This window comes from Somniosus microcephalus, chromosome 12 (assembly GCF_052327205.1).
Source record: "Somniosus microcephalus isolate GS21.2 chromosome 12, FLI_Smic_1.0, whole genome shotgun sequence".
Taxonomy (NCBI): Eukaryota; Metazoa; Chordata; class Chondrichthyes; order Squaliformes; family Somniosidae; genus Somniosus; species Somniosus microcephalus.
The window spans coordinates 174309451-174336803 of NC_140998.1; the positions used below are offsets into that span (position 1 = coordinate 174309451).

Below are 27353 nucleotides of genomic sequence, written 5' to 3' on the forward strand. Positions count from 1 at the left end.
CACACGAGCCTCCTCACACCCTACTCCATCTAACCCCGTCAACATATCCCTCTTCCTTTCTCCCTCATGTGCTTATCCAGCTTCCCCTTAAATGTATCTATAGTATTTGCCTCAACCACTCCCTGTGGTAGCAAGTTCCACATTCTCACCACTCTCTGGGTAAAGGAGTTTCTCCTGAATTCCCAATTGGATTTATTAGTGACTATCTTATATTGATGGCCCCTAGTTCTGGTCTCCCCCCACAAGTGGAAACATCTCTACGTCTACCCTATCAAACCCCTTCATAATCTTAAAGACCCCGATCAGATCACCACTCGGTATTCTCTTTTCTGGAGAAAAGAGCCCCAGCCTGTTCAATCTTTCCTGATGAGTATAACCTCTCAGTTCTGGGATCATCCTAGTAAATCTTTGCACCTTCTCCAGTGCCTCTATATCCTTTTTATAATATGGAGACCAGAACTGTGCAGTGTGCCCTAAGTGTGGTCTAACCAAGGTTCCATACAAGTTTAACATAACTTCTCTACTTTTCAATTCTGTCCTTCTAGAAATGAACACCAGTGCTTGGTTTGCTTTTTTATGGCCTGATTAACCTGTATCACTACTTTTAGTGATCCCTCTGCCCCTCTACCCCATTTGGGTTTTTTTTCCCCAGCAGCATGTGGCCTCCTTATTCTTCCTACCAAAATGCACCACCTCGCAATTATCTATATTGAAATTCATTTGCCAATCACATGCTCATTCTGCGCATTTATTTTCCTGTATTTTGTAGGAGTCCTCCTTAGTGTTAACTACACCACCCAATTTGGTGTCGTCTGCAAATTTTGAAATTGTACTTTGGATTCTAGAGTCCAAATCGTTTCTATAAATAGTGAACAGCAGTGATCCCAGCACCGATCCTTGTGGAACAGCACTTCCCACCTTTTGCCAGTCTGAGAAACTACCTTTAACCTCTACTCTCTTTTTTGTGATGTCCTCAGGGTCAAATAGCCTGTTGATGCGCACTCTCAGCTTGCATATCAAGAATGACTACTTAGCCAAGGTGCTGGGGCAACAGGCTTTTGTTGAATCATACCATAGCCAAGAGTCAACACCTTCAGATGAGGGGAAATAATTGACCGAAGGCGGAGGGACAAACTGGTACTTCAGTTTCAGTTTGTTCTGAAGGAATGTGATCAATGCAGCATGTTCAGCCATTTTGTGTAAATCATTAACTTATGCCAGTTTTCTTATGGTTATTAGTTTGCCGAAGAATGGTGATTGGTTGCGGCCCAGTTAGTACTTGGATACTGTAGTTATAGAGGTGATTTTGCAAGAAATTCTCGAATCGCCTCACTTCCAATGTAATAGCTGGAGTCGAGGTGTCAGGAGCAGTTTAACTGTGTATTGAGGCCTTCATATTAGCGCAGGCACGTCTCGTCCTGTTTTCAGAAACTAAATTTAAACATACAAGTGTGCGCACTAGGCGTTGACTCCTTGATGACGTATGGTTGCCTGGGGGACTGGGCACCCTTCGGTACCTTGCTTGTCAGGTCTGACTTCATGTGTGAGCTAAGCACCAGCGGCATATTTGATTGTGGTGGGCAGCACTGCTGAACCTTAACCTGGCCTTTTGTGATGATCCTAATTCCGTGCTCTTCCAGCACGGATTGCTGGAGAATGATGAAGAGCAGGAACCCTGACAATTCCTTCTCTATGCTCTCCCTAACCCAGGAGTGCTGATCCCAGTTGCAGGGTTCTTCTTGCGACCCAGTTAACTCTGCACAGATCCCTGGGGATCGCACCTGGGACCTGGTCTGTGTGGCTCTGCTATTCACCATCTTAATCAGGAGATCTTTTATTATTGCAGTTTTTAAAGTTTGTATTTGAACTCCAGAATAAACATCTAGGATAAGAAATAGGTGCTGACAATGAGATGCCTACTGACCAACATACCACATGTCATCACAAAAGGCCAGGCTGGTGACCAGGATAAGCTCTCCATCCCCCGCCAATATCACAGGCAGGGAACAGGATAAACTTGGCAAGCTATATGGATGATCGGAGAATGGTATACTTCACTAACATGTTTCCTCTCCCTGCACTTTTCTCCTTTTAAACCATGCGTGTAATGCCATCAGAATCGCTGAAGGAGTCCTGTTTGCCTATTGCACAGAACGCATGAAACGTCATATGTTCCAAAGTGGCAGTGGTGTAACAAAAGTAGCCTTTGATTCTCGCCCTTTAGCCTAAAATAAGTGTGATGTGAATGATATTCAACCTGTGAAAAGCCTCTAAAATGAGAGAGAGACAGATGAAGAATACAGCAGCTAGAAGTAAAGTGGCCGCTGTTGTTTCCCTCTGCAATATTGAGTGATAAATTGAGATGTTGATTAGCTTTAATGTGCAATATAGTCGCCAGTCTGTCGTGCTTGGCTGCTTTGGAATGGTTTTTGCTTAAGATAAAAAATCACGGGATTGGGGGTAATATTCTGGCGTGGATAGAGGATTGGCTATCTAACAGAAGACAGAGAGTTGGGATAAATGGTTCATTCTCAGACTGGCAATCAGTAACTAGTGGTGTTCCGCAAGGGTCAGTGCTGGGTCCCCAACTCTTTACAATCTATATTAACGATTTGGAGGAGGGGACCGAGTGTAACATATCAAAGTTTGCAGATGATACTAAGATGGGAGGGAAAGTAGTGAGTGAGGAGGACATAAAAAACCTTCAAGGGGACATAGACAGGCTAAGTAAGTGGGCAGAGATTTGGCAGATGGAATACAATACTGGAAAGTGTGAGGTTATGCACTTTGGCAGGAAAAATCATAGAGCAAGTTATTATCTTAATGGCAAGAAACTGGAAAGTACTGAAGTACAAAGGGATCTGGGGGTCCTGGTGCACGAAACTCAAAAGGTTAGTATGCAGGTGCAGCAAGTGATTAAAAAGGCCAATGGAATGTTGGCTTTCATTGCTAGGGGGATAGAATATAAAAATAGGGAGGTATTGCTTCAGTTGTACAAGGTATTGGTGAGACCGCACCTGGAATACTGCATACAGTTTTGGTGTCCATACTTAAGAAAGGACATACTTGCTCTCGAGTCAGTACAAAGAAGGTTCACTCGGTTAATCCCGGGGATGAGGGGATGGACATATGAGGAGAGGTTGAGTAGATTGGGACTCTACTCATTGGAGTTCAGAAGAATGAGAGGCGATCTTATTGAAACATATAAGATTGTGAAGGGGTTGGATCGGGTGGATGCGGGGAAGATGTTCCCGATGATGGGTGAAACTAGAACTAGGGGGCATAGTCTTAGAATAAGGGGCTGCTCTTTCAAAACTGAGATGAGGAGGAACTACTTCACTCAGAGGGTGGTAGGTCCATGGAATATGCTGCCCCAAAAAGCTGTAGAAGCTACATCATTACATAAATTTAAAACAGAAATAGACAGTTTCCTAGAAGTAAAGGGAATTAAGGGTTACGGGGAGCAGGCAGGAATTTGGACATGAGTCTAGGTTCGGATCGGTCATGGCCCTGTGGGTAGCGGAGCGGGCCCAGGGGCCGTGTAGCCTTATCCTGCTCCTATTTCGTGTGTCTAATTCTGTTAGATTCAGGAGATGGTTCTGTGATAGTAGATTGGCGGTTAGGATCAGATCAGCCATGATCTTATTGAATGGCGGAGCAGGCTCGAGGGGCCGATTGGCCTACTCCTGCTCCTATTTCTTATGTTCTTATGTTTTATTTATTTCTAAAAGGCGGGATTGCCTCTTTTAAATGTAAGCTCATTCGTTCCATCACCTTCTCTTGGATTGCCCTGTGCGACACACTGTCCTGTGGGTGAGGACGGTGACCTACTTCCAAACCTGTACCCTGAGACCAGCTGTTGAGGGGTAAGAGAGCAAAGGCAGACTGGCTGGTCGTCTGCGACTCGGTTGAGTTTTTGGTGGCAGTGTGGGAGGCGCCTGACTGCTGCTGGCATCATCCTAAAATACCAGAGCTGCTGCTGCTGCATTGCAAGCACAAAGCTGTCCTGTTGTGGTGCAGCACATTGGCTCCCTGTGCATTCCATTACCTCAGTTATTTTTGAATAAATATTGGTCAGTAGAATGACATTTCTCTCTTTCTCAGACGGACGGATTTCTAAAGGATAATAACAATGCTGCACAACGATTGCTGGATGGCGTGAATTTCATGGCACAGTCAGTTTCAGAATTTGGTGCAAAACCAACTAAAGTGGTGACGGCCTGGCTCACCGATCAGATTGCCCCAGCCTACTGGAGGCCCAACTCTCAGATTATAGTAAGTGCCAAAATATCTTTGTGTTTTCTGCAGTAGCACTAGCCTTACACTGCACGACATTCCCCCTTACACTGCACGACATTCCCCCTTACACTGCACGACATTCCCCCTTACACTGCACGACATTCCCCCTTACACTGCACGACATTCCCCCTTACACTGCACGACATTCCCCCTTACACTGCACGACATTCCCCCTTACACTGCACGACATTCCCCCTTACACTGCACTGTATCCCAGGCTGCTGCATGAGGCATGGGAGGAGATTGCAGGGGCTCTGACACAAATTTTCAGAACCTCTCTGGCCACAGTGGAGGTACCAGAGGACTGGAGAACAGCTAACGTAGTACCATTATTCAAGAAGGGTAGTAGGGATAAACCAGGGAATTACAGGCCAGTGAGCCTAACATCAGTGGTAGGGAAAAAATTCTGAGGGACAGAATTAGTCTCCACTTGGAGAGGCAGGGATTAATCAGGGATAGTCAGCATGGCTTTGTCTTGGGAAGATCGTGTCTGACCAATTTGATTGAATTTTTCAAGGGGGTGACTAGGTGTGTGGATGAGGGTACTGCAGTGGATGTGGTATACATGGATTTCAGTAAGGCTTTCGATAAAGTCCTGCATAGGAGACTGATCAAGAAGGTAAGAGCTCATGGGATCCAGGGTGCCTTGGCACATTGGATCCAAAACTGGCTTAGTGGCAGAAGGCAGAGGGTGATGGTCGAAGGTTGTTTTTGTGACTGGAAGCCTGTGTCCAGTGGGGTACCGCAGGGATCGGTGCTGGGTCCCTTGCTGTTTGTGGTCTACATTAATGATTTGGATGTGAATGTAAAAGGTATGATCAGTAAGTTCGCAGATGACAGGAAAATTGGTGGGGTGGTAAATAGCGAGGAGGGAAGCCTCAGGCTACAGGACGATATAGATGGGTTGGTCAGATGGGCGGAACAGTGGCAAATGGAATTTAACCCTGAAAAGTGTGAGGTGATGCATTTTGGAGGGACTAACAAGGCAAGGGAATACACAATGAATGGTAAGACCCTAGGAAAGACAGAGGATCAGAGGGACCTTGGTGTGCATGTACATAGATCCCTGAAGGCAGCAGAACAGGTGGATAAGGTGGTTAAAAAGGCATATGGAGGTTATGATGGAGCTGTACAAAACGCTGGTTAGGCCACAGCTGGAATACTGTGTGCAGTTCTGGTCGCCACACTATAGGAAGGATGTGATTGCTTTGGAGAGGGTGCAGAGGAGATTCACCAGGATGTTACCTGGGCTGGAGTGCTTCAGCTATGAAGAAAGACTGGACAAGCTGGGGTTGTTTTCCTTGGAGCAGAGAAGGCTGAGGGGGGACCTGATTGAGGTGTACAAAATTATGAGGGGCATAGATAGGGTAGATAGAAAGGAACTTTTTCCCTTAGTAGAGGGGTCAATAACAAGGGGGCATAGATTCAAGGTAAGGGGCAGGAGGTTTAGAGGGGATTTGAGGAAGAACTTTTTCACCCAGAGGGTGGTTGGAATCTGGAACTCACTGCCTGAAAGGGTGGTAGAGGCAGGAACCCTCAACATTCAAGAAGCATTTGGATGCGCACTTGAAATGCCATAGCATACAAGACTACGGACCAAATGCTGGAAAATGGGATTAGATTAGACAGGCATTGATGGCCGGCGCGGACGCGATGGGCCGAATGGCCTCTTTCTGTGCTGTGTCACTCTCTGACTCTCTGACAACATTCCCCTCAGGTGGCTCAGTTGTCCGCTTTTTCTAGTAGCACTCTCTCGCTGACCATGAGGAGCCGTCTGAGTGGCAGAGGCCGATTCGCTGCCTTTGTTTTTGATATACCTATCAATTCATCCAATGAAAAGCGACGAGTTAAGATAGTAACTATAGGTTTTTATTGGCTAAATAACAGAGCCCACCCTCGTGGGTGATCGGGTCCAACAAGGAGGAATACCAGCCAGTCGACCACCTTTATACCTGGGCAAGCAGGCGGAGCCATGGGCGGAGTCAGCTGTGGTCAGCCCAGGTATAACAGCGTGACAAGAGGTGACCTTGTGTAATGATACAACAGTGTAAACAGTGGTAACCATAGTGTAACGATAGTGAACGATAAAAGTAGTTTACCACATTCACCCCTTGTTTAGATTTGAGTCCGGCGGGGTGAAGTGTACTACCAGTTCGGGTATGTCAGTCTGTCCGGAGGCCTCGTAAGTCTTTCTGATCGGCGCGGCGGCGGTGGTGCAGTATCCGATGTTAATGCTGGTGTCTGCGTGGTCGGCGAAGGCTCGTGGGGTTCCGGCATGCCGTCTACCTGGGCTGGATTTGGGGGGGTGGTGGGGGGTAACGGTGGTGTCTCAGGGGTGCCCGAGGGTGCAAGGTCTCGTAAGGAGACTGTGTCCTCCCGCCCGTCTGGGTATGCCACATAGGCGTACTGGGGGTTGGCGTGCAGGAGGTCCACCCTCTCGACCAGGGGGTCCGTTTTATGGGCCCTCACGTGCTTTTGCAGCAAGACGGGCCCCGGAGAAGTCAGCCATGTTGGTAGCAAGGTTCCCGTAGTCGACTTCCTGGGGAAAACAAACATTCGTTCATGGGGGGTGGCGTTAATGGCCGTGCAAAGCAGTGACCGGATGGAATGCAGCGCTGCCGGGAGGACTTCCTGCCAGCGAGAGGTTGGGAGGCCCTTAGACTTTAAGGCTAAGAGAACGGCCTTCCAGACAGTCGCGTTCTCTCTTTCCACCTGGCCGTTCCCTCGGGGGTTGTAGCTGGTGGTCCTGCTTGCAGCAATACCTCTCGCTAGTAGGAGCTGGCGAAGTTCCTCGCTCATGAAGGATGAGCCCCGGTCGCTATGTATATAGTTCGGGAACCCGAACAAGGCGAAGAGGTCGTTCAGGCATTTGATGACCGTGGTACTGGTCATGTCTGGGCAGGGGAAGGCAAAGGGGAAACGGGAGTACTCATCAATGATGTTGAGGAAGTACACATTACGGTCAGAGGACGGGAGGGGCCCCTTAAAATCGATGCTCAAGCGCTCAAAGGGGCGGGTGGCCTTGATCAGGCTTGCTCTGTCCGGCCTAAAGAAATGCGGTTTGCATTCGGCACAGGTTTGGCAGTTCCTGGTCATGGTCCTGACCTCCTCGATGGAGTAGGGCAGGTTGCGGGCCTTAATGAAGTGGTAAAGTCTGGTGACCCCGGGGTGGCAGAGGTCGTTGTGGAGGGTCTGCAGTCTTGTCAATTTGCGCGTTGGCGCATGTACTTCGTGATAGAGCATCTGGGGGTTCGTTCAGTTTACCAGGCCGGTACAAGATATCATAATCATAGGTGGAGAGCTCGATTCTCCACCTCAAGATCTTGTCGTTCTTGATTTTGCCCCTCAACTTGTTATTAAACATAAAAGCGACCGAACGCTGGTCGGTGAGGAGGGTAAATCGTTTGCCTGCCAGGTAATGCCTCCAGCGTCGTACTGCCTCCACGATCGCCTGGGCCTCCTTCTCGACCGAAGAGTGTCGGATCTCAGGGCCCTGGAGGGTCCTTGAGAAGAAGGCCACAGGTCTCCCCGCCTGGTTAAGGGTTGCAGCTAGGGCGAAGTCGGATGCATCGCTCTCCACTTGGAAAGGGATAGACTCATCCACCGCGTGCATTGTGGCCTTAGCAATGTCTCCCTTTATGAGGGAGAAGGCTGCGCACGCTTCTGCCGTCAGGGGGAAGGAGGTGGACTTCGTGAGGGGTCTGGCTTTGTCCGCATAATTCGGCACCCATTGGGCATAGTAGGCGAAGAGCCCCAGGGTTCTCTTCAGCGCCTTTGGACAGTGGGGGAGGGGCAGCTCCATAAGGGGGCGCATTCTTTCGGGGTCGGGGCCGATGACTCCGTTCTCTACTACGCAGCCGAGGATGGCAAGACACAAGGTGTTAAACACACATTTCTCCTTATTGTAAGTGAGGTTCGGCCGTACGGAGGAATATCTCCAGATTAACATCGTGGTCCTGCCGGTCGCGGCCGCAGATGGTGACGTTATCTAGATAAGGGAACGTGGCCTGCAGCCCGTTCTGGTCAACCATCTCCCTTTGGAAGACCGAAACCCCGTTGGTGACGCCGAAGGGAACCCTAAGGAAGTGGTAGAGGCGGCCATTCGCCTCGAAGGCGGTATACTGGTGGTCCTCAGGGCGGATAGGGAGTTGGTGATAGGCCGACTTAAGGTCGATGGTAGAGAATACCCGGTACTGTACAATCTGATTGACCATATCAGATATGCGGGGAAGGGGGTATGCGTCCAGCTGGGTGTACCGGTTTATGGTTTGGCTGTAGTCGATGACCAGGCGGTTTTTATTGCCAGTCTTAACGACTACGACCTGGGCACGCCAGGGGCTGTTGCTCCTCTCGATGATGCCCTCCTTCAGGAGACGCTGCACCTCAGAGCTAATAAAAGCTCTGTCCCCGGCGCTGTACCGCCTGCTCTTGGTGGCGACGGGTTTACAGTCGCGGGTGAGGTTCGCGAACAGGGAGGGGGGGCGGGACCTTGAGGGTGGATAGGCCGCAGGTGTTACGCGGTGGGCGGTTTAAAGGCTGCTGGTTGTCGACTGTGAGTGGGGGGAGGGGTCCACCGTATGCCAAAGTGACACTTTGAAGGTGGGATTGGAAGTCCAGCCCTAGTAGGACGGCAGCGCAGAGCTGGGGCAGGACGAGGAGTTTAAAATTTTTATACTCCGTGCCCCTAACCGACAGGGTCACAACACAGTAGCCGCTGATGTCTGTAGAATAGGACCTCGACGCCATCGAGATCCGGTTGCGTGTTGGCCGGACAGTGAGGGAGTAGTGGCTCACCGTGTCTGGATGGATGAAACTCTCCGTGCTTCCGCTGTCGAACAGGCAGGTCGTGGCGTGGCCGTTTACTTTGATGTCCATCATGGACTTGGACAGGTGATGCGGGCGAGCTTGGTCCAGTGTGACGGAAGCTAGTGTATGGCTGAGCGAGCTGCTGTAGTCTGCGGGTGAGGCGGTGGTCGGGTCTGGAGACAAGGTGGCGGTCGAGTGTGGTGGACAAAATGGCGGCGCCCACGACGTTGAATAAAATGGCGGAGAAGATGGCCGCCCCCACAACTCACATGAGGCACTGCTGGCGTCGGTGGCCTTGATCAAAGATGGCCGCCCCCACGACTCACACGAGGGGATACTGGCATCTGTGGCCTTGATGAAAGATGGCCGCCCCCACAACTCGCATGAGGCACTGCTGGCGTCTGTGGCTCTCCCCCTGCAGGCCTTCGCGAAGTGGCCTTTCTTGTGGCAGTCGGAGCAAGTCGCGTTTCTTGCAGGGCAGCGCGTCCTCGGGTGTTTCGCCTGGCCACAGAAGAAGCAGCCGGCGGCCCGATCGCGGGGCTCCGATGTCGCAGCCGGTACCGGGGGTGGCGGTCCCGATCGGTTCTGGGACGCCGACGCTGAGGTAGGTCCCAGAGGCGGCGGTGCGAGGGGTATTGCGGCCGGGGTCGGGCCCGAGTCCCAGGGTCGCGCAGCACAGTACCTGGAGTACGCCTCGAGGTCCCGATGGGCCACTTCCAGAGAGCGAGCGAGGGCTGCAGTTGTATTCAGGTCGAGGTCCTTTGATTCGAGCAGTCTTTGCCGTGAGTAGTCGGACCGAAGGCCTTTCATGAAGGCATCGCGGATATTCCCTTCAGTATTTTCTGCAGCCGTTACAGCTTTAAAGTCACAGTCCCTGCCGAGTGTTTGTAGCGCCCGTAAAAATTCATCTACAGACTCTCCTGGCTGCGAGCGGGATCTTAGGAGATGTCTGGCATACATAGAATTTACCGGGCTCCGGTACTGCTCTTTCAGCAGGTTGAGGGCGTCCTCGTATGTAGCAAGGTCCCGGATGAATGCAAATACTTTTGGGCTCACCTGGGCGGTCAGAACTCTTAGTTTGGATCCCGGAGGCACGCCGGATTCTCCCAGGTAGGATTCGAAACAGCTCAGCCAGTGTTCGAAGTCGAGGGCTGAGTTCGCTGCCTGAGGGTTTAGATCCAGGTGCGGCGGTCGGAGGGCTCGCAGCCAGGCCGGCTGCTGTGGCTGTTGTAGCTGGCCGTTTGGCTGGTCGTTTGGCTGCTCCGATCCACTCATTTCAAAATTTAGCCAATAAAATTGATATACCTATCAATTCATCCAATGAAAAGCGACGAGTTAAGATAGTAACTATAGGTTTTTATTGGCTAAATAACAGAGCCCACCCTCGTGGGTGATCGGGTCCAACAAGGAGGAATACCAGCCAGTCGACCACCTTTATACCTGGGCAAGCAGGCGGAGCCATGGGCGGAGTCAGCTGTGGTCAGCCCAGGTATAACAGCGTGACAAGAGGTGACCTTGTGTAGTGATACAACAGTGTAAACAGTGATAACCATAGTGTAACGATATAAACAGTGATAACCATAGTGTAACGATAGTGAACGATAAAAGTGGTTTACCAGTTTTCTACCCCCTCAAGCAGCACATCTTGGGTCAGCACGGCATCTACCTGAAGGTGTGGCTCACATCAGAATCGCCATCTGAAGAATGGCAGGCAAATATGAGCATGTCTTGATGGGAATACGCTTCAATAACTCGCCCTGAGCGGGGCCCGCCCAGTGTACTCCCTTATCCCTCTTGCTCTTCTGCGCCTGCTTTCTAAGTTCTAGTGAGAGGCAATTTGAAAGCAGGCATTTTGTGCTGAATTTCACTTCAGCCCAGTTTCACGCCAGTGAAGCCATGAGTTTGAGTGCTGCTCATGCCTTTAAACCTGATCATGGTATCCCTGGAGAGTGGATAGGGAGGGAGGGCAATTTAGGATCCAGAATAGCCTGCTTCCTTGCAGTGCTAATAGTGGATGGGAGCAGCTGTCGAGGTCATCTTGTTTAAGGGAATTTCGGGCACAGGAACATTTTATGGAATATAAAGGAGAAAATAAGCTTAAAGTTAAAAACAACACCCTTCCTTCCTTCTCCCTGAATCCAGTGTGTAGCTGCTCCACAGATTCCGTTCCCGGCCTGTTAGCTGATCTCGGCTCAGGGTTGGTGATTAGGCAGTATGCTGTGGTTAAGAATCCCTGCTCCTGCTCACAAGCATCCCCTTCTGGAAACTGCACGTGTGGATGTTGATGTGCGGGGAAGATTGGCTGATTCAACTCATGGTTGGCCGGGTGCTGAGTGACACCTACATGTGACAAGACAGATAGAAAAAGACCAGCTGGTCCTTCGAGTCTGTCCCATTCAGCCATGTTGGACCTGAACAACACAACTGCCAATACCCTCCCCACCCACCAGCAGCCATGGACTCTACTGTCAGGCAAACTTAGATTCAGCAAAAAAAATCCTAGGCCAATTTGGAGAAAAGAAAGTCTGTGAAATTCCCCTCCGCCTCCGGAAGGCAGTCAGAAGCTAGTTCTGGGGGTAACAATGAGCAAAAGGTACATCACCCAACATCCCACCTACCTTTGTATGCAGCATCATCAGCCTCCTCCAAGAACCTGTCCAGCTCCCTTTGGAATGTTTGCAGTAAATCAGCAACTACGTACGAGCCAGCAACCTATCCTGATGGTCACTAATCCTCTGGGAGAGGACAAACATCCTGACATCGAAGCTAGTTGTGTGCTTACACCGCTTGTCCCCTCCGTCTCCCTAACTCATCTAATTCAGATCATCTTTGCACACGTGCAACATCCAGTCCCTTCTCTATTTTAAATACATCAATCAAGCCTCTGCTTCTCCAGAGTAGAGAGAGACCCAGCTCCCTCAGCCCATCGTGATAGCTCAGGTTTTAGACTCTATTAATCCTCTGGCTGTCCTTGGAATCTTTGCTCGGCCTCTCTTCCACGATGTGAGGAGACCAGACCTGGGCACAGTATTCTGGATGGTTGCAGGGGATTAATATAACCACCACTGTCAGTGCGAGGTGGCTGATTCTCTGCAGTAGGTGGGTGAATACCACATTTGGGATGTTTGAAGCCGAAATTAAATTCTAGGAAAACTCAACTCTTTTTTGTCAGCTCAGAATGGGAGAGGGGGTGAGTCACTTCGTGTTGAACTTCGCTGCAGTTGTATTTGCACAGGCTCATTGGTAATTTAATATGGGGAAAGCAATTTGTAGATTCATTTCTAAAACTTGGGAAAAGTTTTATTTTTAAAAATCAGTCACATGCTTGTATGATATTGAAGTGCAGTGCAAGGTGTCAGCAGTCTGTGTATTTACAAGCCACTGCTGGGAGCTCTAGTTATGACTATTGTAGCTCGCATCTGTTGATGTGGCTGGGTTTCCCTCTGATAAAGCCAGGTTTCTGATGGCAGTTATGGAATTGACAGCATTTCTTCATTGCTAGCATTGGTGGCGTGCTATAACAAAAGGCATGCTTCATCTGGCCTGCATCTCAGAATTTACCTTTGGATAGACAGAATATTACTGGTGAACAAACTGAGACTGTGTGCTCTCTGCTCAACACCGTCACATCACACTCTGATACTGGAACTACCAGCTGTGTGTGCTCTCTGCTCAACACCGTCACATCAACCTCGGATACTGGAACTACCAGCTGTGTGTGCTCTTCACCAACACCGTCACATCACACTCTGATACTGGAACTACCAGCTGTGTGTGCTCTTCACCAACACCGTCACATCAACCCCTGATACTGGAACTACCAGCTGTGTGTGTTCTTCACCAACACCGTCACATCACCCTCTGATACTGGAACTACCAGCTGTGTGTGTTCTTCACCAACACCGTCACATCAACCTCGGATACTGGAACTACCAGCTGTGTGTGTTCTTCACCAACACCGTCACATCAACCTCGGATACTGGAACTACCAGCTGTGTGTGTTCTTCACCAACACCGTCACATCACCCTCTGATACTGGAACTACCAGCTGTGTGTGTTCTTCACCAACACCGTCACATCACCCTCTGATACTGGAACTACCAGCTGTGTGTGTTCTTCACCAACACCGTCACATCACCCTCTGATACTGGAACTACCAGCTGTGTGTGTTCTTCACCAACACCGTCACATCACCCTCTGATACTGGAACTACCAGCTGTGTGTGTTCTTCACCAACACCGTCACATCACCCTCGGATACTGGAACTACCAGCTGTGTGTGCTCTTCACCAACACCGTCACATCACCCTCTGATACTGGAACTACCAGCTGTGTGTGTTCTTCACCAACACCGTCACATCACCCTCGGATACTGGAACTACCAGCTGTGTGTGCTCTTCACCAACACCGTCACATCACCCTCTGATACTGGAACTACCAGCTGTGTGTGTTCTTCACCAACACCGTCACATCACCCTCTGATACTGGAACTACCAGCTGTGTGTGTTCTTCACCAACACCGTCACATCACCCTCTGATACTGGAACTACCAGCTGTGTGTGTTCTTCACCAACACCGTCACATCACCCCCTGATACTGGAACTACCAGCTGTGTGTGCTCTTCACCAACACCGTCACATCACCCTCTGATACTGGAACTACCAGCTGTGTGTGTTCTTCACCAACACCGTCACATCACCCTCTGATACTGGAACTACCAGCTGTGTGTGTTCTTCACCAACACCGTCACATCACCCTCTGATACTGGAACTACCAGCTGTGTGTGTTCTTCACCAACACCGTCACATCACCCTCTGATACTGGAACTACCAGCTGTGTGTGTTCTTCACCAACACCGTCACATCAACCCCTGATACTGGAACTACCAGCTGTGTGTGTTCTTCACCAACACCGTCACATCACCCTCGGATACTGGAACTACCAGCTGTGTGTGTTCTTCACCAACACCGTCACATCACCCTCTGATACTGGAACTACCAGCTGTGTGTGTTCTTCACCAACACCGTCACATCACCCCCTGATACTGGAACTACCAGCTGTGTGTGCTCTTCACCAACACCGTCACATCACCCTCTGATACTGGAACTACCAGCTGTGTGTGTTCTTCACCAACACCGTCACATCACACTCTGATACTGGAACTACCAGCTGTGTGTGTTCTTCACCAACACCGTCACATCACCCTCTGATACTGGAACTACCAGCTGTGTGTGTTCTTCACCAACACCGTCACATCACCCCCTGATACTGGAACTACCAGCTGTGTGTGTTCTTCACCAACACCGTCACATCACCCCCTGATACTGGAACTACCAGCTGTGTGTGTTCTTCACCAACACCGTCACATCAACCCCTGATACTGGAACTACCAGCTGTGTGTGCTCTTCACCAACACCGTCACATCACCCCCTGATACTGGAACTACCAGCTGTGTGTGTTCTTCACCAACACCGTCACATCACCCCCTGATACTGGAACTACCAGCTGTGTGTGTTCTTCACCAACACCGTCACATCACCCTCTGATACTGGAACTACCAGCTGTGTGTGTTCTTCACCAACACCGTCACATCACCCTCTGATACTGGAACTACCAGCTGTGTGTGTTCTTCACCAACACCGTCACATCACCCTCTGATACTGGAACTACCAGCTGTGTGTTCTTCACCAACACCGTCACATCACCCTCTGATACTGGAACTACCAGCTGTGTGTGTTCTTCACCAACACCGTCACATCACCCTCAGATACTGGAACTACCAGCTGTGTGTGTTCTTCACCAACACCGTCACATCACCCTCGGATACTGGAACTACCAGCTGTGTGTGTTCTTCACCAACACCGTCACATCACCCTCTGATACTGGAACTACCAGCTGTGTGTGTTCTTCACCAACACCATCACATCACCCTCTGATACTGGAACTACCAGCTGTGTGTGTTCTTCACCAACACCGTCACATCACCCTCGGATACTGGAACTACCAGCTGTGTGTGTTCTTCACCAACACCGTCACATCACCCTCTGATACTGGAACTACCAGCTGTGTGTGTTCTTCACCAACACCGTCACATCACCCTCAGATACTGGAACTACCAGCTGTGTGTGTTCTTCACCAACACCGTCACATCACCCTCGGATACTGGAACTACCAGCTGTGTGTGTTCTTCACCAACACCGTCACATCACCCTCTGATACTGGAACTACCAGCTGTGTGTGCTCTTCACCAACACCGTCACATCAACCTCTGATACTGGAACTACCAGCTGTGTGTGTTCTTCACCAACACCATCACATCAACCTCTGATACTGGAACTACCAGCTGTGTGTGTTCTTCACCAACACCATCACATCACCCTCGGATACTGGAACTACCAGCTGTGTGTGCGCTCTGCTCTGGGTATATGCTTAGAGGCACAGGGCAAGGCTAGAATACTCAATGAGTACTTTGTATCGGTGTTTATTAAGGATGTGATGCTGACAAAAGATCAGTCAGTGGAAAAGGTAGAAGCAATGGAAGGGACGAAAATTGATAGACTGGATGTACTCGAAAGGCTGGGTATGCTTAGAGTGGATAAATTGCCTGGTCCAGATGGCTTGCATCCCAGTTTGCTAAGGGAATTGGGGGAGGAGATAGCGGAAGGGCTTGCCATAATTTTCCAATCTTCCCTTGATGCGGGGAAGGTGCCTCAGGATTGGAAAGTGGCAAATGTGATACCATTGTTCAAGAATGGGTGTAAGGACAATCCTAGTAACTCCAGGCTGGTCAATTTAACATCAGTGGTGGGTAAAGTTTTAGAAACAATAATCAAGGAAAAAATTAACGGGCACTTGGAGAGGTTTAAGCTAATTAAGGAGAGCCAACACGGATTTGTAAAAGGCGGATTGTGTTTGACTAATCTAATTGAATTTTTTGATGAAGTAACGGAGGATTGATGAAGGGAATGCAATGGATGTTGTCTACATGGATTTTTGGAAGGCGTTTGACAAAGTACCACATAAAAGGCTGGTTAACAAAATTGATGTTCATGGAATAGGTGGGTCAGTGGCAGCTTGGATAAGGAATTGGCTTAAGAACAGAAAACGGAGTTGTGGTAAATGGCTGTTTTTCAGACTTGTGGATGGTAGACAGTGGTGTTCCCCAAGGGTCAGTGCTGGGACCACTGCTTTTTTTGACATATATAAATGACCTGGATATTGGAATAGAGAGTAGAATTTCTAAATTTGCCAATAACACCAAAGTTGGGGTTGTGGCAAACAGTGAGGATGATATCAATCAACTGCAACAGGTCATAGAAAGGCTAGCAGAATGGGCAGACAAGTGGCAGGACATATTGAGGGAGTGGTTAGCAAAGCATATAGGATATTGGGTTTCATAAATAGAGGTACTGAGTACAAAAGTAGAGAAGTTATGCTGAAACTTTATAAAGCGCTGGTTAGGCCACAACTGGAGTATTGCATCCAGTTCTGGTCACCACACTTTAGGAAGGATGTGAAGGCCCTTGAGGGTGCAGAGGAGATTTACCAGAATGGTTCTGGGGATGGGGGATCTTAGCTACCAGGACAGGTTGGAGAAGCTGGATTTGTTTTCATTGGAGCAAAGGAGGTTGAGGGATGATTTGATAGAGGTGTACAAGATTATGACGGGTTTGGATAGGCTAGACGGGAAAAGGCTGTTCCCACTAGTTGATGGTACAAGGACTAGAGGGCACAGATTTAAGGTTTTGGGCAAGCGATACAGGAGGGATGTGAGGAAAAACTTTTTTACGCAGCGAGTGGTGAGGACCTGGAACTCGCTGCCGACGGAAGTGGTGGAAGCGGAGACACTCAATGTTTTCAAGGGGAGACTGGATAGACACTTGAGGGAAATAAACTTGCAGGGCTACGGGGATAGAGCGGGGGAATGGGACTGACTGGATTGCTCTACAGAGAGCTGGCACAGACTCGATGGGCTGAATGGCCTCCTTCTGTGCCAAGGGCCCAGTAATTCGGGTCGGTGGCTTGCCGCGCGTGCAAGCCCCGTATATGCACTTACCCGACGCGCTGACATTTCACCTCCAGGGACGCCTGGAATTCGTCTTTGAAAAAGAAGAATCCTGGGCAGCGTCTGACGTCACGCCGCCCAGGAGTGCAGCCAGCGCGAAGCCTGGAGCGCGCTGTGCAAGTGAGACACGCCCCTTGAGGTCTCAGTTTAATAGGACACGCCCCCAATGTTTCTCACAAGCTGCTAAGCATTTTTACATGCAAAGCAGCATTTTAAATAGGTTTTTGGTATTTTTATGAAGCTTTTGGTAACTTTTATAAACTTTTAAAAACGTTTACATTATTTTGAAGAATCTGAAGTAGTTTTAAACCGAATTAAAGCAATTTAAAGACTTTTAAAAGCCCTAAAAAAAAATTTTATTCCATTTATTTATTTACCAATGTCGTCGTCATACGTGTCTTCACACTGTTCCCTTTGGGGAACTGTATGAAGTGGTGGAAGGATTTATGGCCGTGATTAACACTCATTCCGTGACCGTAACCATCTTTGAATCAGCCATTAGGGTGGTTAGTCCTATGGTGGGAGGGTTTTACGGGCTCCCACAAGCTATACAAGGAGGGGGGGCCACCCACACCCACGGACGCAAATATCCCACTGGATGTCAACCCAGAATTTGGAGCCGGAGCTCCGACTCCACTTACCGGGACTGTCTGGAGCGGGGTTCGAAACCCTACCCCGTCTGGCCCAGCGGCGGGGATCCTACCGCTACGCCAAAGGCCCAATCCGATTAGCAACGTGAAATGGCTGGAATGAGCACAATTCACGGCATTAAAAGAACCCACAATTGAACTGATGATGACCTCAGCAATCTCCTCAACGAGGTGGAGGCGCAGCGCCTGCTCATCATTGGTAATGAGAAGTCAAAGGCACCGCAAAAAGGACAGATGATAGCTTGGTCTTTCAAGTGGCAGCATAGGGCTCCAGTCACGGGGAGGGAAAAGGCGCAGGAAACGTATGGGTGTCACCTTTTGCACGGAGTGGGCCTTTTGCGTAGCGGTAAGCATCCCCGCTGCTGGGCCAGAAGGAGTAGGGTTTCGAACCCCGCTCCAGACAGTCCCGGCAAGTGGAGTCGGAGCTCCAACTATAAATTCTGGGTGGACATCCAGCGGGATACTTGCGTCCGCGGGTGTGTGTGGGCCCCCCCCCCCCCCCCCAAATCAGATGGGTTGTGGGAGCCCGTAAAACCCTCACGCCATAGGACTAACCACCCTAATGGCTGGTATGAAGATGGTTATGGTCACGGAAGGAGTGTTAACGTGGCCAGAAATCCTTCCACCACTTCATACAGTTCCCGAAAGGGAACAGTGTGAGGATACGTATGACGATGACCTGTTGCGCAATGCACCTCCTTGGACCCTCAGTCGCAGATGCGAGGGGGAAAATCGTGCAATTGTTAAATTTTTCATTTTATTGACATGTAAAATGTTGGCCCAGTAATTCCCTTCCAAACACGCGAGTACGGTCGGGGTACTTACGCGTCTGTCCGGAGGAAATGCCGGTTTTCAGCATGCACAGCGCATGCGGGGAAAACGGCATTTCCTGTCCTCTGAACGAAGGGGTTCAGAGGCAGAACGCGTGCGACTGTACAGGCAGCGCGTGCGCAGTAAAATTCGCCGCTTTCATTCATGCTTTCAGTGAGGTCAAGTCCTTACAACTTAAACATGAAAAAAGCATGAGTACAGTTGCTCCAGAGGCTGCGGTTGTTTGGGAAAGGGAGGAAAGGTATTTTAAGAAATGCTGAGGTAAGTTTTAAAGTTTATTTTTGTTTTTTAAAACGGGTTTTCAGTACTGTAGGTAGAAGGATCAATTGTAGCTATGTGAATTGAATTTGCTGTGTTTATTAAATGTGAAAATGACTCCAACATTTTTAAGAAAGAAACTTTTCATCAGTAATATATTCTTTTAAGTAATTATGTATGTATGCCTGTATGTATTCCTTTGCATGTATGTATATATTCCTTTACTTATGTGTATGAATGTATGTATTTAATTATGACTTTCAGAGAAAGTAACTTATTGGAAAATCATAATTAAAAACATACATTCATACACATAAGTAAAGGAATATAAAACATACATACATATACGTAAAGGAATATATGCGGACATACATACATAATTACTTATTACTGATGAAAAGTTTCTTTCTTAAAAGTGTTGGAAATGTTACATTACTCATTTTAGAACACGCATTCTCACATTCAATTCACACAGCCACAATTGCTCCTTCTACCTACCGTACTAAAAACCCGTTTTTAAAAAAAAAAAAAAAAAAAAAAATATTTTAACTTTAAAACTAACCTCAGCATTTCTTAAAATAACTTTCCTCACTTTCCCAAACAAAAATACTGCCTTTCAGAAGCTCCACGATAAAATATATCTTCCTCCGCAGCCTTGGAACAACTTTACACATGCTTTTTTCAAGTGTAACTTGTAAGGACTTACCCTCACTGAATCCATGAATGAAATCGACGAAGTTCACTGCGCACGCGCTGCCTGTGCAGTCGCACGCGCTGTGCCTCTGAACCCCTTCGTTCAGAGGACCGGAAATGCCGGCGTTCTCCGCATGCACGGTGTTTCCTGAACGCCGGCATTTCATCCGGCCAGATGCGTGAGTACCCAGACCATACTCACGCATTTGGACCCGAATTACTGGGCCATTATAACTCTGACTCTGCACCTGCTAGTTGTTGATGTCTTTAACCCAGCCTTGGTTCACCATGAAAATCGGAGATGATGGGTCTTGCTATCTGGAGCAGCTCCTTCATGCCTTCCTGTCATTGTCCCCTCGATCTTTTTGTCCTGTTGACGGCAGTTGAGAGGCGTTCAGTTTCTGTGTGGCACAAGGAGGAGACGTGAGACTGGATTGATGTTAAATGTCGATCACTTGCATCAGTGTCCCTGTTGGTAGGCTGGGCTCTGTCCTCATGGTGTTTGGAGGATGCTCTCCATTCAAAGCATGGCAACTGTCCTCATTGGTCATCTGTTTGGTATATTTCAGATGCTAACTATTAAAGTACAAACCTCCAAATTCTGCCGAATTGATTTTAAGGACAGATATGCTACTGCAGTCTCCCAGGCGCAGGGTCAGACTGCTGCTAGTGTGAAGAAGCTGGCATGGTGTGAAGGAAGTTGCAACATGCAGTACACGACAAATACAAGCCCCTCTAGTAGTGGACAGAGTTTTAATGGATGTTACATTTATTCCATAGAACTGTCATAAGTGCAATAAACCCTTTGAAGAGCAGGAAGCGAAGCACCACTGTCGAGCCTGTGGCGAAGGCTTCTGTGACGGTTGCTCGTCGAAATCCAAGCCTGTTCCCGAACGTGGCTGGGGTTCCATCCCTGTCCGTGTGTGTGATGCGTGCCATGAAGGTGCAATAATCAGAACAGGTAATCAATAATCAGCGGGTAACTCCAAGTTGTATTTATTTAAAAATCTCAGCTGATTTCGGGCAAAGTTGAGACTTCAAACAGTTTGAATCAGCTGTTTGTACCTGGCCAAACTGCGCTGACCTTCGTGATGAGATTTTGGATGCTAACGATTAGGAGAGGCAGTTGCTAAGTGGAGATTGGCCTTTTTTTAAATATGTTGGTTACTTTGCTTTTTTGTTTTACTGTCCAACGCCTATATCATGTTTTCAGTTGGAGGCCTTTGTATTGAATCATAGAAAGTTACAGCATGGAAGGAGGCCATTTCAGCCCATCGTGTCTGCGCCGGCCAACAAAAAGCTATCCAGCCTAATCCCACTTCCCAGCTCTTGGTCCGTAGCCCTACAGATTACAGCATCCCAAGTGCACATCCAAGTACTTTTTAAATGTAGTTAGGGTTCCTGTCTCTACCACTCTTTCAGGCAGTGAGTTCCAGACCCCCACAACCCTCTGGGTGAAGAAATTTCCCCTCAAATCCCCTCTAAACCTTCCCCCAGTTACTTTAAATCTGTGCCCCCTGGCTTTTGACCCCTCTGCTAAGGGAAATAGGTCCTTTCTATTCACTTTATGCCCCTCATAATTATATACACCTCAATAAGGTCTCCCCTCAGCTTCCTCTGTTCCAAGGAAAACTGACCCAGCCTATCCAGTCTTTCCTCATAACTAAGATTCTCTACTCCCGGCAACATCCTTGTAAATCTCCTCTGTACCCTCTCTAGTGCAATCACATCTTTCCTGTAATGTGGTGACCAGAACTGCACACAGTACTCTAGCTGAGGCCTAACTAGTGTTTTATACAGTTGAAGCATAACCCCGCTGCCCTTGTATTCTGTGCCATGGCTAATGAAGGCAAGCATTCCGTATGCCGCCTTAACCACCTTATCTACCTGGCCTGCTACCTTCAGGGATCTGTGGACATGCACTCCAAGGTCTCTTTGTTCCTCTACACTACTCAGTGTCCTACCATTTAATGTGTATTCCCTTTCCTTGTTAGCCCTCCCCAAATGCATTACCTCACACTTCTCCGGATTGAATCCCATTTGCCATTGTTCTGACCAATTTATTGATATCTTCCTGCAGTCTACAGCTTCCTTCAGTATCAGCCACACAGCCGATTTTAGTATACCCCCTAGATTCAAGTTTAGATCATTTGATATATACCACAAAAAGCAAGGGACCCAGTACTGAGCCCTGTGGAACCCCACTGGAAACAGCCTTCCAGCCACAAAAACACCCATCAACCATTACCCTCTGCTTCCTGTCTCCGAGCCAGTTTTGAATCCAACTTGACACTTTGCCCTGGATTCCATGGGCTTTTAACTTTGTGACCAGTCTGCCGTGTGGAACCTTATCAAAAGCCTTGCTAAAGTCCATATACACTACATCAAACGCACTACCCTCATCTACCCTCCTTGTTACCACCTCAAAATTCAATCAAGTTTGTCAGTCACGACCTTCCCTTAACAAATCCGTGCTGACTATCCTTGATTAATCCGTGTCATAGAGTTATACAGCACGGATAGAGGCCCTTCGGCCCATCGTGTCCGCGCCGGCCATCAAGCCCTGTCTAATCTAATCCCATATTCCAGCATTTGGTCCGTAGCCTTGTGTGCTATGGCATTTCAAGTGCTCATCCAAATGCTTCTTAAATGTTGTGAGGGTTCCTGCCTCCACAACCCTTTCAGGCAGTGAGTTCCAGACTCCAACCACCCTCTGGGTGAAAAAGTTCTTTCTCAAATCCCCTCTAAACCTCCCGCCCTTTACCTTGAATCTATGCCCCCTAGTTATTGACCCTTCTACTAAGGGAAAAAGCTCCTCAGTATCCATCCTATCTATGCCCCTCATAATTTTGTACACCTCAATCATGTCCCCCCTCAGCCTCCTCTGCTCCAAGGAAAACAAACCCAATCTGCCCAGTCTCTCTCCATAGCTGAAGCGCTCCAGCCCTGGTAACATCCTGGTGAATCTCCTCTGCACCCTCTCCAAAGCGTTCACATCCTTCCTGTAGTGTGGCGACCAGAACTGCACACAGTATTCCAGCTGTGGCCTAACCAGTGTTTTATACAGCTCCATCATAACCTCCTTGCTCTTATATTCTATGCCTCGGCTAATGAAGGCAAGTATCCCATATGCCTTTTTTACCACCTTAGCCACCTGTTCCGCCGCCTTCAGGGATCTGTGTACTTGCACACCCAGATCCCTCTGCCCCTCCGTCTTGCCTAGGGTCTTTCCATTCATTGTGTATTCCCTTGCCTTGTTAGTCCCCCCAAAGTGCATCACCTCGCACTTTTCCGGGTTAAATTCCATTTGCCACTGTTCCGTCCATCTGACCAACCCATCTATATCGTCCTGCAGACTGAGGCTACCCTCCTCACTATTTACCACCCTACCAATTTTTGTATCATCCGCGAACTTACTGATCATACCCTTTACATTCATATCCAAGTCATTAATGTAGACCACAAACAGCAAGGGACCCAGCACCGATCCCTGTGGTACCCCACTGGCCACAGGCTTCCAGTCACAAAAACAACCTTCGACCATCACCCTCTGCCTTCTGCCACTAAGCCAGTTTTGTATCCAATGTGCCAAGGCACCCTGGATTCCATGGGCTCTTACCTTCTTGACCAGTCTCCTGTGCGGGACTTTATCGAAGGCCTTACTGAAATCCATGTATACCACATCCACTGCGTTACGCTCATCCACTGCGTTACCCTCATCCACACACCTAGTCACCCCCTCAAAAAATTCAATCAAATTAGTCAGACATGATCTTCCCTTGACCAAGCCATGTTGACTATCCCTGATTAATCCTTGCCTCTCCAATAATTTTCCTACCACTGATGTTAGGCTCACTGGCCTGTAGTTCCCCGGTTTTTCCCTACTTCCCTTCTTGAATAATGGTACTACATTAGCGGTTCTCCAGTCCTCTGGCACATCCCCTGTGGCCAGAGAGGTCCTGAATATATGTGTTAGAGCCCCCGCAATCTCTTCCTTTGCCTCACACAGCAGCCTGGGATACATTTTGTCCGGGCCTGGGGATTTATCCATTTTTAGGCCAGCTAAAACCGCCAATACCTCCTCCCTCTCGATGTTAATATGTTCGAGCATATCACAGTCCCCCCCGCCCTATTTCTATGTCTACATCGTCCTTCTCCATAGTGAAAACAGATGCAAAAAATTCATTTAGAACCCCTCCTACATCTTCCGGCTCCACACACACATTGCCACTTTTGTCCCTAATGGGCCCTATTTTTTCCCTAGTTATCCTCTTACCCTTAATATACTTATAAAACATCTTCGGATTTTCCTTTTATTTTGCTCGCCAGTGTTATTTCATGGCCCCTCCTTGATCTCCTAACTTTTTTAAGTATCCCCCTGCACTTTTTGTACTCCTCTAGGGCTTCCTCCGTCTTTAGCCTTTTGTATCTACCAAAAGCCCTCCTTTTTTTCCTAATCCATTCTCGTATATCCCCTGACATCCAAGGTTCCCTGTGGTTTTTGGAACCACCCTTGACCTTTACGGGAACATGTTGCCATTGTATGATCTCAATCTCCCTTCTGAAAGCCTCCCATTGCTCCGATGCGGATTTTCCTTCAAGTAGCTGATCCCAGTCCATTTTGGCCAGATCCTGCCTTATCCTATTAAAATCGGCCTTCCCCCAATTTAGAACCTTTATTTCCGGCCCATCCCTGTCCTTTTCCATGACCACCTTAAATCTCACCATATTATGGTCACTGTCACCAAAGTGCTCACCTCCTAGCACTTTTTCCACTTGGCCGGCCACATTCCCTAGAATTAGGTCCAGTACCGCCCCCTCTCTTGTAGGACTTTCTACATGCTGGCTCAAAAAGCTCTCCTGGATGCACTTTAAGAATTCTACACCCTCTGAGCCTTTCACACTCTGACTATCCCAGTTAATATTGGGGAAGTTGAAATCCCCCATTATTATTACCCTATTATTTGCACATTTCTCTGAGATTTGCCTACATATCTGTTCCTCTATCGCCCCCTGACTGTTTGGAGGCCTATAGTACACTCCCAGCAAAGTGCTTGCCCCCTTTTTGTTTTTAAGCTCCACCCATATGGCCTCATTAGAGGAACCTGCTAATATATCATCCCTCCTTACTGCAGTAATTGACTCCTTAATTAATATTGCGACACCCCCCTCCTCTTATACCTCCCCCTCTGTCTCGCCTGAAGATTCTGTACCCCGGAATATTGAGCTGCCAGTCTTGCCCCTCCCTCAACCATGTCTCCGTGATAGCAACAATATCATACTCCCATGTGTTTATCAACACCTTCAGTTCATCCACCTTATTTGCAAGACTCCTTGCATTAAAATAGATGCCATCCAGCCTTGCCCTTATATATTTGCCCTGTCTACCAAGCTGATGACTTTTTTTCTCTATAATTGGCAGCACATCACCCCCTATTTCAGCTCCCCTCTGTATCCCATCCCCCTGCCAAGTTAGTTTAAATCCCCCCCCCCAACAGTGCTAGCAAACCTCCCCGCAAGGATATTTGTCCCGCTCTGGTTCAGGTGCAACCCGTCCGACTTGTACAAGTCCCACCTTTCCCAGAAGCAGGCCCAGTGATCCAGGAAAGTAAAACCCTCCCCCCTACACCAACTCTTTAGCCACGCATTCATCTGCTCTATCCTCCTATTCCTATACTCACTAGCACGTGGCACTGGGAGTAATCCAGAGATTACAACCTTCGAGGTCCTGCTCTTTAATCTGTTACCTAGCTCCCTAAATTCTTGATGCAGGACCTCATCCCCCTTCCTTCCTATGTCGTTGGTCCCAATGTGGACCACGACCTCTGCCTGCTCACCCTCCCCCTTAAGAATGCCCTGTAGCCGCTCAGTGACATCCATGACCCTGGCCCCAGGGAGGCAACAAACCATCCTGGAGTCACGTTTGCGGCCACAGAAACGCCTATCTCTTCCCCTTACGATAGAATCCCCTACCACTATTGCTCTCCCACTCTTTTTCCTCCCTTTCTGAGCAGCAGAAGCGTCCCTGGTGCCAGGAAGCTGGCTGCTGCTGCCTTCCCCTGGTGAGTCATCCCCCCTCAACAGTATCCAACTTGGTATACCTGTTTGAAAGGGGGATGTCTGCAGGGGTTCCCTGCACTTCCTGCCTGCCTCTGTTGCTCCACCTGATGGTCACCCAATTTCTTTCTGCCTGTGCAGCCCTACTCTGCGGCGTGAACAACTCGCTAAACGTGCTATCCACGACCCTCTCAGCATCGCGCATGCTCCAAAACTCATCCACCCGCAGCTCGAGCGCCGCAATGCGGTCTACAAGTAGCTGCAGCTGGATGCATTTCCCGCACACATGGTCGTCAGGGACACTGGCAGCGTCCCTGACTTCCCACATGGAGTGTCTTTCTAAATGAAGATTTATCCTGTCCTTCAGAATTCTTTCCAATAATTTTCGCACCACCGAGGTTAGGCTGACTGGCCTGTAATTACTTGGTCTATCCTTTTCTCCTTTTTTAAACAAGGGTACCACATTAGCAGTCCTCTGGCAGCACACCTGAAGCCAGAGAAGATTGACAGCCTGGGATACATTTCATCTGGGCCTGGAGATTTATCCACTTTTAAAGCTGCTAAACCCCTTAATACTTCCTCTCTCACTGTTTATTTCATCTAATATTTCACACTCCTCCCCCCTGCTTCGCCCCTCTCCTTTGTGAAAACAGACGCAAAGCATTCATTAAGAATCCTACCGAGGTCTCCCGCCTCCACACACAGATTACCCTCATGATCTCTAATAGGTCCTACCCTTTCTTTAGTTATCCTCTTACTCTTAATATATTTATAAAACATCTTTGGGTTTTCCTTGATTTTACTTGCCAAGAATTTTTCATGGTCTCTTTTTGCTTTCCTAATATCCTTTTTAATTGCACCCCTGCACTTTCTGTACTCATCTAAAGATTCTGGAGTATTTAGCCCTCCGTATCTGTCATACGCCTCCCTTTTTTTCTTTATCTTACCCTGTATGTCCCTAGACATCCAGGGGGCTCTAGATTTGTTAGTCCCACCTTTTTTCTTTAAGGGCACATATTTGGTCTGAACCCTCCAGATCTCCTTGAATGCCTCCCACTGCTCTGACACTGATTTACCTTCAAGTAGATGTTTCCAGTCCACTATGGCTAAATCCCCTCTGAGCTTAGCAAAATTTGCTTTTCCCCAATTTAGAATTTTTATTTCTGGTCCATCCTTGTCCTTTTCCATAACTACCTTAAATCTAACAGAACTATGGTCACTAGCACCAAAATGCTCCCCCACTGATACGCCTTCTACCTGCCCAGCTTCATTCCCTAAAACTAAGTCCAGAACCGCCCCCTCTCTTGGGCTTGCTACATACTGGCTAAAAAAGTTCTCCTGGATGCATTTTAGGAATTCTGCACCCTCTATACCCTTCAAACGAATTTTATCCCAGTTAATATTGGGGTAGTTGAAATCCCCTATTATTACTGCCCTATAGTTTTTGCACTTCTCAGAAATTTGTCTACATATTTGCTCTTCTATCTCCCTCTCACTGTTTGGGGGGCTATAGTACACTCCCAGCAGTGTGATTGCCCCTTTTTTGTTTTTCAATTTGACCCATATGGCCTCGTTTGATGATCCCTCCAACATATCATCCTTCCTCACAGCTGTAATAGTTTCTTTAATCGATACCACGAACCCCCCCTCCCTTTTTACCATGGCTGAAAATCCTGTAACCAGGAATGTTGAGCT

The 27353-nt window shown here is 48.4% G+C and overlaps 1 protein-coding gene across 6 annotated transcripts in view; it reads left to right on the top strand.

Moving 5' to 3' along the window:
- Positions 1-27353, top strand: part of zfyve1 (zinc finger, FYVE domain containing 1) — a 103441-nt gene that overhangs the window by 72833 nt on the left and 3255 nt on the right. For all 6 annotated transcript variants that reach the window (XM_086003851.1, XM_086003854.1, XM_086003852.1 and 3 more), the window contains 2 exons: positions 4105-4275; positions 20382-20562. In XM_086003851.1, the coding sequence (XP_085859977.1) occupies positions 4105-4275; positions 20382-20562 (352 nt within the window). The remainder of the gene's footprint in view (positions 1-4104; positions 4276-20381; positions 20563-27353) is intronic.